Source organism: Salarias fasciatus, chromosome 17 (assembly GCF_902148845.1).
Source record: "Salarias fasciatus chromosome 17, fSalaFa1.1, whole genome shotgun sequence".
NCBI classification, from domain to species: Eukaryota; Metazoa; Chordata; class Actinopteri; order Blenniiformes; family Blenniidae; genus Salarias; species Salarias fasciatus.
In genome coordinates this window covers 155,583-168,374 of record NC_043761.1, presented here as the reverse complement: position 1 = coordinate 168,374, position 12,792 = coordinate 155,583, and the positions used below count along the sequence as shown (strand labels likewise).

Here is a 12,792-nt window from a genome sequence, read left to right as displayed (position 1 = left end):
TCCTCTACAGCTGAGCTGCTGCTTTCAGTTTTCCCACCGGTCTCCCTGGTCTCCCAGGACGCTTCACAGCAGCTCTGCTGGGTCCTGACCAGAGGGGGACCCTGAACCCTGGTCCTCTGGAACCCGGGGTGGGAGGATGATGATGATGATGATGATGATGATGCTCCCCTGCAGCATCAACACATTCATGAGGAAGCTGAGTTTCTGTCTGCTGTGTCACCTGGCGGCGGGCATGTCTCCATGGTACATGGAGCAGTCGTGGGGTGGAGGAGGAAGAGGAAGAGGAAGAGGAGGAGGAAGGGGAAGAGGAGGAGTCTGTTCAGCATCATCACGTTCTCCGCTCTGCTGCTGAACTTCAGGGGTTGAAATAAAGACGAGCTGGAAGATTGTCCTGGACAGACAGGATTGAGGACAGGAGACTGAGACCTGAGGTCTGGGTGGTCCCTGGTTCCCATGGCACCGGGTGGAGCAGCAGGTCCAGGCTGGTCCTGAACAGTCCGGTTCTGGTCTAGCATGGTTCTTCATGGTACCAGTGTTTGTTCCCCCTGGGGGTGTGTCTGCATGTACGTCCTCACCCCGTCCCCCTGGTACCTCCTGTCTTTGAAGGAAGAGTCTCTGTGGGGCAGTTAGTCACTTGGCGCTGTAAGTCTCTGTGGGGCAGTTAGTCGCTCGGGGCAGTGAGTCTCTGTGGGGCAGTTAGTCACTCTAGGCAGTTAGTCACTGGGGCAGTTAGTTGCTCGGGGCTGTAAGTCTCTGTGGGGCAGTTAGTCACTGTGGGGCAGTTAGTCGCTCGGGGCTGTTAGTGACTGTGGGGCAGTTAGTCCCTCAAGTCTGTTAGTCACTGTGGGGCAGTTAGTCGCTCAGGGCTGTTAGTCTCTGTGGGGCAGTTAGTCACTTGGCGCTGTAAGTCTCTGTGGGGCAGTTAGTCGCTCGGGGCAGTGAGTCTCTGTGGGGCAGTTAGTCACTCTAGGCAGTTAGTCACTGGGGCAGTTAGTTGCTCGGGGCTGTAAGTCTCTGTGGGGCAGTTAGTCACTGTGGGGCAGTTAGTCGCTCGGGGCTGTTAGTGACTGTGGGGCAGTTAGTCCCTCAAGTCTGTTAGTCACTGTGGGGCAGTTAGTCGCTCAGGGCTGTTAGTCTCTGTGGGGCAGTTAGTCGCTCGGGGCTGTTAGTCACTGTGGGGCAGTTAGTCGCTCGGGGCTGTTAGTGACTGTGGGGCAGTTAGTCCCTCAAGTCTGTTAGTCACTGTGGGGCAGTTAGTCGCTCAGGGCTGTTAGTCTCTGTGGGGCAGTTAGTCGCTCGGGGCTGTTAGTCACTGTGGGGCAGTTAGTCGCTCGGGGCTGTTAGTCTCTATGGGGCAGTTAGTGACTGTGGGGCAGTTAGTTGCTCGGGGCTGTTAGTCTCTGTGGGGCAGTTAGTCACTCGGGGCTGTTAGTCTCTGTGGGGCAGTTAGTCACTGTGGGGCAGTTAGTCGCTCGGGGCTGTTAGTGACTGTGGGGCAGTTAGTTGCTCGGGGCTGTTAGTCTCTATGGGGCAGTTAGTCGCTCGGGGCTGTTAGTGACTGTGGGGCAGTTAGTCGTTCGGGGCTGTTAGTCACTGTGGGGCAGTTAGTCACTCTAGGCAGTTAGTCGCTGTGGGGCAGTTAGTTGCTCGGGGCTGTTAGTCACTGTGGGGCAGTCAGTCACATGGGGCTGTTGGTGACTGTGGGGCAGTTAGTCGCTCAGGGCTGTTAGTCTCTGTGGGGCAGTTAGTCGCTCGGGGCAGTGAGTCGTTGTGGGGCAGTTTGTCGCTCGGGGCTGTTAGTCACTGTGGGGCAGTTAGTTCCTTTTGGCAGTTAGTCACTGTGGGGCAGTTAGTCACTCGGGGCTGTTAGTGACTGTGGGGCTGTTAGTCACTCGGGGCTGTTAGTGGCTGTGGGGCAGTTAGTCGCTCAGGGCTGTTAGTCACTGTGGGGCAGTTAGTCGCTCGGAGCTGTTAGTCACTGTGGGGCAGTTAGTCGCTCGGGGCTGTTAGTCGCTGTGGGGCAGTTAGTCGCTCGGGGTTTGTTAGTCACTGTGGGGCAGTTAGTTGCTCGAGGCAGTTAGTTGCTGTGGGGCAGTTAGTTGCTCGGGGCTGTTAGTCGCTGTGGGGCAGTTAGTTGCTCAGGGCAGTTAGTCACTGTGGTTCAGTTACTTGTTTGGGGCAGTTATTCTCTCAGGGCAGTTAGTCGCTCGGGGCAGTTGGACGCGCTGCCAGCCCTGTGGCTGCTCCGTTGGTTCCTGCTAGCAGCTCTCTGAGGCCGTCAGCGGTGCAGTTTATCGTTTTGGGGCAGTTCGTCGCTCAGAGCTGATAGTTGCTGGGGGCAGTTAGTCACTGTGGGGCAGTTAGTTGCTCAGGGCCATTAGTCGCTATGGGGCAGTTAGTCGCTCGGGGCAGTTGAACTCGCTGCCAGCCCTGTGGCTGCTCCGTTGGTTCCTGCTAGCAGCTCTCTGAGGTTGTCAGCGGTGTAGTTTATCGCTGTGGGGCAGTTAGTTGCTGTGGGGCAGTTAGTTGCTCGGGGCTGATAGTCGCTGGGGACTGTTAGTTGCTGTGGGTCAGTTAGTTGCTTGGGGCTGATAGTCGCTCGGGGCAGTTTGTCACTGTGGGGCAGTTAGTTGCTCAGGGCAGTTAGTCGCTCAGGGCTGTTAGTTGCTGTGGTTCAGTTAGTCGCTCGGGGCAGTTAGTCGCCGTGGGGCAGTTAGTTGCTCGGGGCTGTTAGTCGCTGTGGGGCTGTTAGTCGCTGTGGGGCAGTTAGTTGCTCGGGGCTGTTAGTTGCTCGGGGAAGTTAGTCGCTAGGGGCAGTTGGACGCGCTGCCAGCCCTGTGGCTGCTCCGTTGGTTCCTGCTAGCAGCTCTCTGAGGCCGTCAGCGGTGCAGTTTATCGTTGTGGGGCAGTTAGTCGCTGTTGGGCAGTTAGTCACTGTGGGGCAGTTAGTTGCTCGGCGCTGATAGTCGCTGGGGAATGTTAGTTGCTGTGGGTCAGTTAGTTGCTTGGGGCTGATAGTCGCTGGGGGCAGTTAGTCGCTGTGGGGCAGTTAGTCGCTTGGGGCAGTTAGTTGCTCAGGGCAGTTAGTCACTGTGGGGCAGTTGGACTCACTGCCAGCCCTGTGGCTGCTCCGTTGGTTCCTGCTAGCAGCTCTCTGAGGTCGCTGTTAGTTGCTGTGGGGCAGTTAGTCGCTCGGGGCTGATAGTCGCTCGGGGCTGATAGTCGCTCGGGGCAGTTAGTCGCTGTGGGGCAGTTAGTCGCTCGGGGCAGTTAGTCGCTGTGGGGCAGTTAGTCGCTCGGGGCAGTTGAACTCGCTGCCAGCCCTGCGGCTGCTCCGTTGGTTCCTGCTAGCAGCTCTCTGAGGCCGTCAGCGGTGCAGTTTATCGCTCTGGGGCAGTTAGATGCTGTGGTTCAGTTAGTCGCTGTGGGGCAGTTAGTCGCTCTTCTGTCCTGAGTCCCTCCACATATTTCACTGCTGCATGTCAACAACCATCGTCTCTCTTCTAGTCCGTGAACTCTGTCCCTCTCGTAGGCTCTCCCCAGGATCTCCATCTGGAGTCTCTACAGGATCTCTTCTGAGGCCTCACTGATCCACCTGCTCCGAGTGGAGCACCGCTGGATGGATCCAGAGAATCAGTCTGTCTGTCCGCTCACTCCAATGGGAATAGCAGAAAGCCTCCTCCTCTGATCCTGGTTCTGCAGGGTTCTCCTCCTCTCAGACTGGTCCTGCAGGGTTCTCCTCTGAGCCTGGTTCTGCAGGGTTCTCCTCCTCTCAGACTGGTCCTGCAGGGTTCTCCTCTGAGCCTGGTTCTGCAGGGTTATCCTCTGATCCTGGTTCTGCAGGGTTCTCCTCCCTGATCCTGGTTCTGCAGGGTTCTCCTCCTCTGGGCCTGGTTCTGCAGGGTTCTCCTCCTCTGGGCCTGGTTCTGCAGGGTTCTCCTCCTCTGGGCCTGGTCCTGCAGGGTTCTCCTCCTCTGGGCCTGGTCCTGCAGGGTTCTCCTCCTCTGAGCATGGTTCTGCAGGGTTCTCCTCCTCTCAGACTGGTCCTGCAGGGTTCTCCTCTGAGCCTGGTTCTGCAGGGTTCTCCTCCTCTCAGACTGGTCCTGCAGGGTTCTCCTCTGAGCCTGGTTCTGCAGGGTTCTCCTCCCTGATCCTGGTTCTGCAGGGTTCTCCTCCCTGATCCTGGTTCTGCAGGGTTCTCCTCCTCTGGGCCTGGTTCTGCAGGGTTCTCCTCCTCTGGGCCTGGTTCTGCAGGGTTCTCCTCCTCTGAGCCTGGTTCTGCAGGGTTCTCCTCCTCTGAGCCTGGTTCTGCAGGGTTCTCCTCCTCTGAGCATGGTTCTGCAGGGTTCTCCTCCTCTGAGCATGGTTCTGCAGGGTTCTCCTCCTCTGAGCCTGATTCTGCAGGGTTCTCCTCCTCTGAGCATGGTTCTGCAGGGTTCTCCTCCTCTGGGCCTGGTTCTGCAGGGTTCTCCTCCTCTGAGCCTGGTTCTGCAGGGTTCTCCTCCTCTGAGCATGGTTCTGCAGGGTTCTCCTCCTCTGAGCCTGGTTCTGTTGGGTCCTCCTCCTCTGAGCCTGGTTCTGTTGGGTTCTCCTCCTCTGAGCCTGGTTCTGCAGGGTCCTCCTCCTCTGAGCCTGGTTCTGTTGGGTCCTCCTCCTCTGAGCCTGGTTCTGCAGGGTTCTCCTCCTCTGAGCCTGGTTCTGCAGGGTCCTCCTCCTCTGAGCCTGGTTCTGTTGGGTCCTCCTCCTCTGAGCCTGGTTCTGCAGGGTTCTCCTCCTCTGAGCCTGATTCTGCAGGGTTCTCCTCTTCTGAGCCTGATTCTGCAGGGTTCTCCTCTTCTGAGCCTGGTTCTGCAGGGTTCTCCTCCTCTGAGCCTGGTTCTGCAGGGTTCTCCTCCTCTGGGCCTGGTTCTGCAGGGTTCTCCTCCTCTGGGCCTGGTTCTGCAGGGTTCTCCTCCTCTGGGCCTGGTTCTGCAGGGTTCTCCTCCTCTGAGCCTGGTTCTGCAGGGTTCTCCTCCTCTGAGCATGGTTCTGCAGGGTTCTCCTCCTCTGAGCATGGTTCTGCAGGGTTCTCCTCCTCTGAGCCTGATTCTGCAGGGTTCTCCTCTTCTGAGCCTGGTTCTGCAGGGTTCTCCTCCTCTGAGCCTGGTTCTGCAGGGTCCTCCTCCTCTGAGCCTGGTTCTGTTGGGTCCTCCTCCTCTGAGCCTGGTTCTGTTGGGTTCTCCTCCTCTGAGCCTGGTTCTGCAGGGTCCTCCTCCTCTGAGCCTGGTTCTGTTGGGTCCTCCTCCTCTGAGCCTGGTTCTGCAGGGTTCTCCTCCTCTGAGCCTGATTCTGCAGGGTTCTCCTCTTCTGAGCCTGATTCTGCAGGGTTCTCCTCCTCTGAGCCTGGTTCTGCAGGGTCCTCCTCCTCTGAGCCTGGTTCTGTTGGGTCCTCCTCCTCTGAGCCTGGTTCTGCAGGGTTCTCCTCCTCTGAGCCTGATTCTGCAGGGTTCTCCTCTTCTGAGCCTGATTCTGCAGGGTCCTCCTCCTCTGAGCCTGGTTCTGTTGGGTCCTCCTCCTCTGAGCCTGGTTCTGTTGGGTTCTCCTCCTCTGAGCCTGGTTCTGCAGGGTCCTCCTCCTCTGAGCCTGGTTCTGTTGGGTCCTCCTCCTCTGAGCCTGGTTCTGCAGGGTTCTCCTCCTCTGAGCCTGATTCTGCAGGGTTCTCCTCTTCTGAGCCTGATTCTGCAGGGTTCTCCTCTTCTGAGCCTGATTCTGCAGGGTTCTCCTCTTCTGAGCCTGATTCTGCAGGGTTCTCCTCCTCTGAGCCTGGTTCTGCAGGGTTCTCCTCCTCTGAGCATGGTTCTGCAGGGTTCTCCTCCTCTGAGCATGGTTCTGCAGGGTTCTCCTCCTCTGAGCCTGATTCTGCAGGGTTCTCCTCTTCTGAGCCTGGTTCTGCAGGGTTCTCCTCCTCTGAGCCTGGTTCTGCAGGGTCCTCCTCCTCTGAGCCTGGTTCTGTTGGGTTCTCCTCCTCTGAGCCTGGTTCTGCAGGGTCCTCCTCCTCTGAGCCTGGTTCTGTTGGGTCCTCCTCCTCTGAGCCTGGTTCTGCAGGGTCCTCCTCCTCTGAGCCTGGTTCTGCAGGGTTCTCCTCCTCTGAGCCTGATTCTGCAGGGTTCTCCTCTTCTGAGCCTGATTCTGCAGGGTTCTCCTCTTCTGAGCCTGGTTCTGCAGGGTTCTCCTCCTCTGATCCTGGTTCTGCAGGGTTCTCCTCCTCTGATCCTGGTTCTGCAGGGTTCTCCTCCTCTCAGACTGGTCCTGCAGGGTTCTCCTCTTAGCCTGGTTCTGCAGGGTTCTCCTCCCTGATCCTGGTTCTGCAGGGTTCTCCTCCCTGATCCTGGTTCTGCAGGGTTCTCCTCCTCTGGGCCTGGTTCTGCAGGGTTCTCCTCCTCTGAGCCTGGTTCTGCAGGGTTCTCCTCCTCTGAGCATGGTTCTGCAGGGTTCTCCTCCTCTGAGCATGGTTCTGCAGGGTTCTCCTCCTCTGAGCCTGATTCTGCAGGGTTCTCCTCTTCTGAGCCTGGTTCTGCAGGGTTCTCCTCCTCTGAGCGTGGTTCTGCCGGGGTCTCCTCCTCTCAGACTGGTCCTGCAGGGTTCTCCTCTGAGCCTGGTTCTGCAGGGTTCTCCTCCTCTGAGCCTGGTTCTGCAGGGTTCTCCTCCTCTGAGCCTCGTTCTGCAGGGTTCTCCTCCTCTGAGCCTGGTTCTGCAAGGTTCTCCTCCTCTGAGCCTGGTTCTGCAGGGTTCTCCTCCTCTGATCCTGGTTCTGCAGGGTTCTCCTCCTCTGAGCCTCGTTCTGCAGGGTTCTCCTCCTCTGAGCCTGGTTCTGCAGGGTTCTCCTCCTCTGAGCCTGGTTCTGCAGGGTTCTCCTCCTCTGATCCTGGTTCTGCAGGGTTCTCCTCCTCTGGGCCTGGTTCTGCAGGGTTCTCCTCCTCTGAGCCTGGTTCTGCAGGGTTCTCCTCCTCTGAGCCTGATTCTGCAGGGTTCTCCTCTTCTGAGCCTGGTTCTGCAGGGTTCTCCTCCTCTGAGCCTGGTTCTGCAGGGTTCTCCTCCTCTGAGCCTGGTTCTGCAGGGTTCTCCTCCTCTGAGCCTGATTCTGCAGGGTTCTCCTCCTCTGAGCCTGGTTCTGCAGGGTTCTCCTCCTCTGGGCCTGGTTCTGCAGGGTTCTCCTCCTCTGAGCCTGGTTCTGCAGGGTTCTCCTCCTCTGAGCCTGATTCTGCAGGGTTCTCCTCTTCTGAGCCTGGTTCTGCAGGGTTCTCCTCCTCTGAGCCTGGTTCTGCAGGGTTCTCCTCCTCTGAGCCTGGTTCTGCAGGGTTCTCCTCCTCTGAGCCTGATTCTGCAGGGTTCTCCTCTGAGCCTGGTTCTGCAGGGTTCTCTTCCTCTCAGACTGGTCCTGCAGGGTTCTCCTCTGAGCCTGGTTCTGCAGGGTTATCCTCTGATCCTGGTTCTGCAGGGTTCTCCTCCCTGATCCTGGTTCTGCAGGGTTCTCCTCCTCTGGGCCTGGTTCTGCAGGGTTCTCCTCCTCTGGGCCTGGTTCTGCAGGGTTCTCCTCCTCTGGGCCTGGTTCTGCAGGGTTCTCCTCCTCTGAGCCTGGTTCTGCAGGGTTCTCCTCCTCTCAGACTGGTCCTGCAGGGTTCTCCTCTGAGCCTGGTTCTGCAGGGTTCTCCTCCTCTCAGACTGGTCCTGCAGGGTTCTCCTCTGAGCCTGGTTCTGCAGGGTTCTCCTCCCTGATCCTGGTTCTGCAGGGTTCTCCTCCCTGATCCTGGTTCTGCAGGGTTCTCCTCCTCTGGGCCTGGTTCTGCAGGGTTCTCCTCCTCTGGGCCTGGTTCTGCAGGGTTCTCCTCCTCTGGGCCTGGTTCTGCAGGGTTCTCCTCCTCTGAGCCTGGTTCTGCAGGGTTCTCCTCCTCTGAGCCTGGTTCTGCAGGGTTCTCCTCCTCTGAGCATGGTTCTGCAGGGTTCTCCTCCTCTGGGCCTGGTTCTGCAGGGTTCTCCTCCTCTGGGCCTGGTTCTGCAGGGTTCTCCTCCTCTGATCCTGGTTCTGCAGGGTTCTCCTCCTCTGAGCATGGTTCTGCAGGGTTCTCCTCCTCTGATCCTGGTTCTGCAGGGTTCTCCTCCTCTGATCCTGGTTCTGCAGGGTTCTCCTCCTCTCAGACTGGTCCTGCAGGGTTCTCCTCTGAGCCTGGTTCTGCAGGGTTCTCCTCCCTGATCCTGGTTCTGCAGGGTTCTCCTCCCTGATCCTGGTTCTGCAGGGCTCTCCTCCTCTGAGCCTGGTTCTGCAGGGTTCTCCTCCTCTGAGCATGGTTCTGCAGGGTTCTCCTCCTCTGGGCCTGGTTCTGCAGGGCTCTCCTCCTCTGAGCCTGGTTCTGCAGGGTTCTCCTCCTCTGAGCATGGTTCTGCAGGGTTCTCCTCCTCTGAGCCTGGTTCTGCAGGGTTCTCCTCCTCTGAGCATGGTTCTGCAGGGTTCTCCTCTGAGCCTGGTTCTGCAGGGTTCTCCTCCTCTGAGCCTGGTTCTGCAGGGTTCTCCTCTTCTGAGCCTGGTTCTGCAGGGTTCTCCTCCTCTGAGCCTGGTTCTGCAGGGTTCTCCTCCTCTGAGCCTGGTTCTGCAGGGTTCTCCTCCTCTGAGCCTGATTCTGCAGGGTTCTCCTCTGAGCCTGGTTCTGCAGGGTTCTCTTCCTCTCAGACTGGTCCTGCAGGGTTCTCCTCTGAGCCTGGTTCTGCAGGGTTATCCTCTGATCCTGGTTCTGCAGGGTTCTCCTCCCTGATCCTGGTTCTGCAGGGTTCTCCTCCTCTGGGCCTGGTTCTGCAGGGTTCTCCTCCTCTGGGCCTGGTTCTGCAGGGTTCTCCTCCTCTGGGCCTGGTTCTGCAGGGTTCTCCTCCTCTGAGCCTGGTTCTGCAGGGTTCTCCTCCTCTCAGACTGGTCCTGCAGGGTTCTCCTCTGAGCCTGGTTCTGCAGGGTTCTCCTCCTCTCAGACTGGTCCTGCAGGGTTCTCCTCTGAGCCTGGTTCTGCAGGGTTCTCCTCCCTGATCCTGGTTCTGCAGGGTTCTCCTCCCTGATCCTGGTTCTGCAGGGTTCTCCTCCTCTGGGCCTGGTTCTGCAGGGTTCTCCTCCTCTGGGCCTGGTTCTGCAGGGTTCTCCTCCTCTGAGCCTGGTTCTGCAGGGTTCTCCTCCTCTGAGCATGGTTCTGCAGGGTTCTCCTCCTCTGATCCTGGTTCTGCAGGGTTCTCCTCCTCTGAGCATGGTTCTGCAGGGTTCTCCTCCTCTGGGCCTGGTTCTGCAGGGTTCTCCTCCTCTGGGCCTGGTTCTGCAGGGTTCTCCTCCTCTGATCCTGGTTCTGCAGGGTTCTCCTCCTCTGAGCATGGTTCTGCAGGGTTCTCCTCCTCTGATCCTGGTTCTGCAGGGTTCTCCTCCTCTCAGACTGGTCCTGCAGGGTTCTCCTCTGAGCCTGGTTCTGCAGGGTTCTCCTCCCTGATCCTGGTTCTGCAGGGTTCTCCTCCCTGATCCTGGTTCTGCAGGGCTCTCCTCCTCTGAGCCTGGTTCTGCAGGGTTCTCCTCCTCTGAGCATGGTTCTGCAGGGTTCTCCTCCTCTGGGCCTGGTTCTGCAGGGCTCTCCTCCTCTGAGCCTGGTTCTGCAGGGTTCTCCTCCTCTGAGCATGGTTCTGCAGGGTTCTCCTCCTCTGAGCCTGGTTCTGCAGGGTTCTCCTCCTCTGAGCATGGTTCTGCAGGGTTCTCCTCTGAGCCTGGTTCTGCAGGGTTCTCCTCCTCTGAGCCTGGTTCTGCAGGGTTCTCCTCCTCTGAGCCTGGTTCTGCAGGGTTCTCCTCCTCTGAGCCTGGTTCTGCAGGGTTCTCCTCCTCTGGGCCTGGTTCTGCAGGGTTCTCCTCCTCTGAGCCTGGTTCTGCAGGGTTCTCCTCCTCTGAGCCTGGTTCTGCAGGGTTCTCCTCCTCTGAGCCTGGTTCTGCAGGGTTCTCCTCCTCTGAGCCTGGTTCTGTTGGCCTGGAATAATGATGTTGTAATGGACGCTGTATAAATAAAGCTGAGTTGAAGCCTGGCTCCGCTCTGCTCCAGGCCGCCAGGGGCTCGCCGGAGCTGTGGACAGTCTCGAAGTCTCAAAGTGGATTCTGTGTTCCTCCTGGATTCCGGTGATCCTTGGTGGGAGTCTGGACTCTGGGTGCCGGCCTCTCGTCTTGGTTTTGGCCTTGGTCCGAGGCCTCCGTCCTTTGCCAGCCATTAGCCATTAGCTAGCCTCCTCTCAGGTGTGGTCTGTGTTCTGGGAGTGAAGGGCTGAGCCCCCTTCATGCTTACTGGGACCAGAACCATCATGATCCTGTGTCCATCAGGTTTTCCTGTCTTTCCAGGACCACTGCAGTTTGTGGATGTGAAGGATGCAGCGCAGGATTTACACTGATACTACGTTCTCCTCTGCTTTTGTCTTTTAGAGCAAAGACATCATCTTCCAGCTTCAGGAAGACCTCATGAAGCTTCTGAATGAGCTCTACACCGTGAGTACCAGCTGAGGAGGCTGCAGTGCCAGATTCTACTGGATCAAGAGATTTTACTGTGGAGAAAAATGAGTGTTGTGTTACTGAGTTCAAGTTGAGGATTGTAAGGGGATTTTGACCCTGATGGGTGGAAGTGTTAGAGCAGGGGTTTTCAAAGTGCAGAATAGCGAGCCTCCCCAAATAGAAGTCAAAAAGTTGGTGGCCCCCCTTTACCCACTTACTCATACCATCTGACCGGGGGGGGTCCTTATCAATACTGCTTATCGGTATTCCTCATCCGTTCTCTTAGCGATTCTCATTGAGTGAGAAATGAAACAATACCAATGGGTGTTTGCATGAACTCTTTAATATCTTCATCCTGAACAGAAGAAAAACATATCCATGTCATGAAAGCTTAGCAGCTGCAGTCGCCCCAGTTTCATCTTTTGGTGTGAAATCCAGCAAAACTCTGGAGCTTCTTCCTGACGCCAGGTTGGAAAGCTCAAAACCAGATTCCACCGTCTCACACTGGATGCCCCTGTCTGGTCCAGCTCTGCAGCGCTGTCACTCACAGTCTCAGTGTGTGTGCTGTCAGCTGATGGAGGTTGCCAGATCTGCCCCAAATATAATGTTAATTCCATCCAACAATGGAAAGCAGTCCAAACCTCCATCTCTGAAGAAAATGCATGTTAAAACCATAAAAACCGGATTTGCATTTAAAAAAAACACACATCACAAACATATAGCCATTCCATCAACCCACCTCGGGTTCAAGAGAAGCTTGATTGTGCAGAAACCTGCCCAATCTGGCAACACAGCCGCTCCGGTCATGGAGCTTTGATTTGTGCAATTTCTTGTCGTTTGAATTTCCTACAATGAGTAAACCTGTACCTGTATGAGTAAGTAACCCCTGTTCTAATGCATATAATGATCAGATCGCGTTGTTTGTCATATATTCTACCAGAAGAATTACAAAAAACAATGTTACGGCAAAAACACGACAGATTTTATTTTGAAATCACTGATTTAGGAACACGTATCTGTTGTGGAATTTTTGGTGAATCAGAGCCAAAGATGACGAGTCAAGGTGTTGACGCTGCACAAGGAGGATTTATTGAGGATTGCAGAGGAAGCACACACAAATCAGCTGATTGAGAGCAAGGCTGTTGCTCCAAGGAGAATCCAACCCGACTCTGGCAGGACTTCCGGCCATGCCAGGTCATATAGCCAGATCTCACGAGACGAGCAGACGCTGTTTCCAAGTGACTTCAGACAAAACAGAGCGGCCGTCACACTGTGTTCCTGAGAACTTTGAAAACAAAGCATTATTCCATATCAGTATCTACTTTACATCTGGCACCAACTTGGTTCTGTTCAGACTGAAGCAGCAGGGCTCCGGAGTGAGGAAAAATAGGGTCCTTGCTGAAAGTTTCAGGTCCACGGCTCTGTGGCGGCGCCCGAGCGGACCACAGCCGTGCTGTGAGTCCATGCGCAGAGCGCATGGTGCGACGTCACGCACAGCGGAACCGATAAGCAGAATCGTTAAGGAGACAGCCAAATAATTCCTTGGAATCGAGACATGAGGAACCGGTTCTACAAAAGAACCGGTTCTCGACTCCCATCCCAAGCGGGGGCTGGGGGTGAAGAATCTCACAGGACACACTGGCCCTCATTTATCAAACGGTCGTACGGTGGTATACTGGCGTACACCCGTCGTACATCCATATGAAAGACGGGTTGGTTATTTATCAATTTGATCGTGATCATTTGGAAAGATGAAATCTCATGACAGGCCTGACATCGTGTACGCAAGTTTCAGTCAGTGATGACTTGCGGTGCAGTGCAGAAAAACCTGGCGGAGCGTGAAAATAATTATAAAGCGCATCTCAAACACGCTATAAAGCACAAGCAACACACATTCAGATTAAAAAATAATTAAAAATAAAATGATGCCCTTACGGAATTTCTAATAAAATTTTTCCTTGTGGGATTAATACACGATTTTTAACTTTCAATAAGTCCGCTGGTCCATCCTGCCACAGAGAGGAGCAGTTTTAACAGTGTGCAAAGACACACAGCTGCTGCTGCAGAGCAGCTTCAGACGCTCAGATCCAGCGGGGGAAACGCTGCTGTTCCTGTTCATCCCCGAAAATGTGTGTGACTTTTTTTAGGCAGTTTTACACAATATTGCACTGGCCGATAGAGTTACTTTTGATGTGCTTGCGCCACAAGAGGATACGGGAACCAGCAGAGCTGCACTGGGTCTGGAGTCTGGACGGAGGAGACAGGAC

General features: G+C 56.1%; 1 protein-coding gene across 1 annotated transcript in view; it reads left to right on the top strand.

Moving 5' to 3' along the window:
• The window catches only part of LOC115403973 (SLIT-ROBO Rho GTPase-activating protein 1-like), a 92,165-nt gene that overhangs the window by 28,067 nt on the left and 51,306 nt on the right, over positions 1-12,792 (top strand). Inside the window, exon 5 of the mRNA XM_030113063.1 lies at positions 10,460-10,522. Coding sequence (XP_029968923.1) covers positions 10,460-10,522 — 63 coding nt within the window. The remainder of the gene's footprint in view (positions 1-10,459; positions 10,523-12,792) is intronic.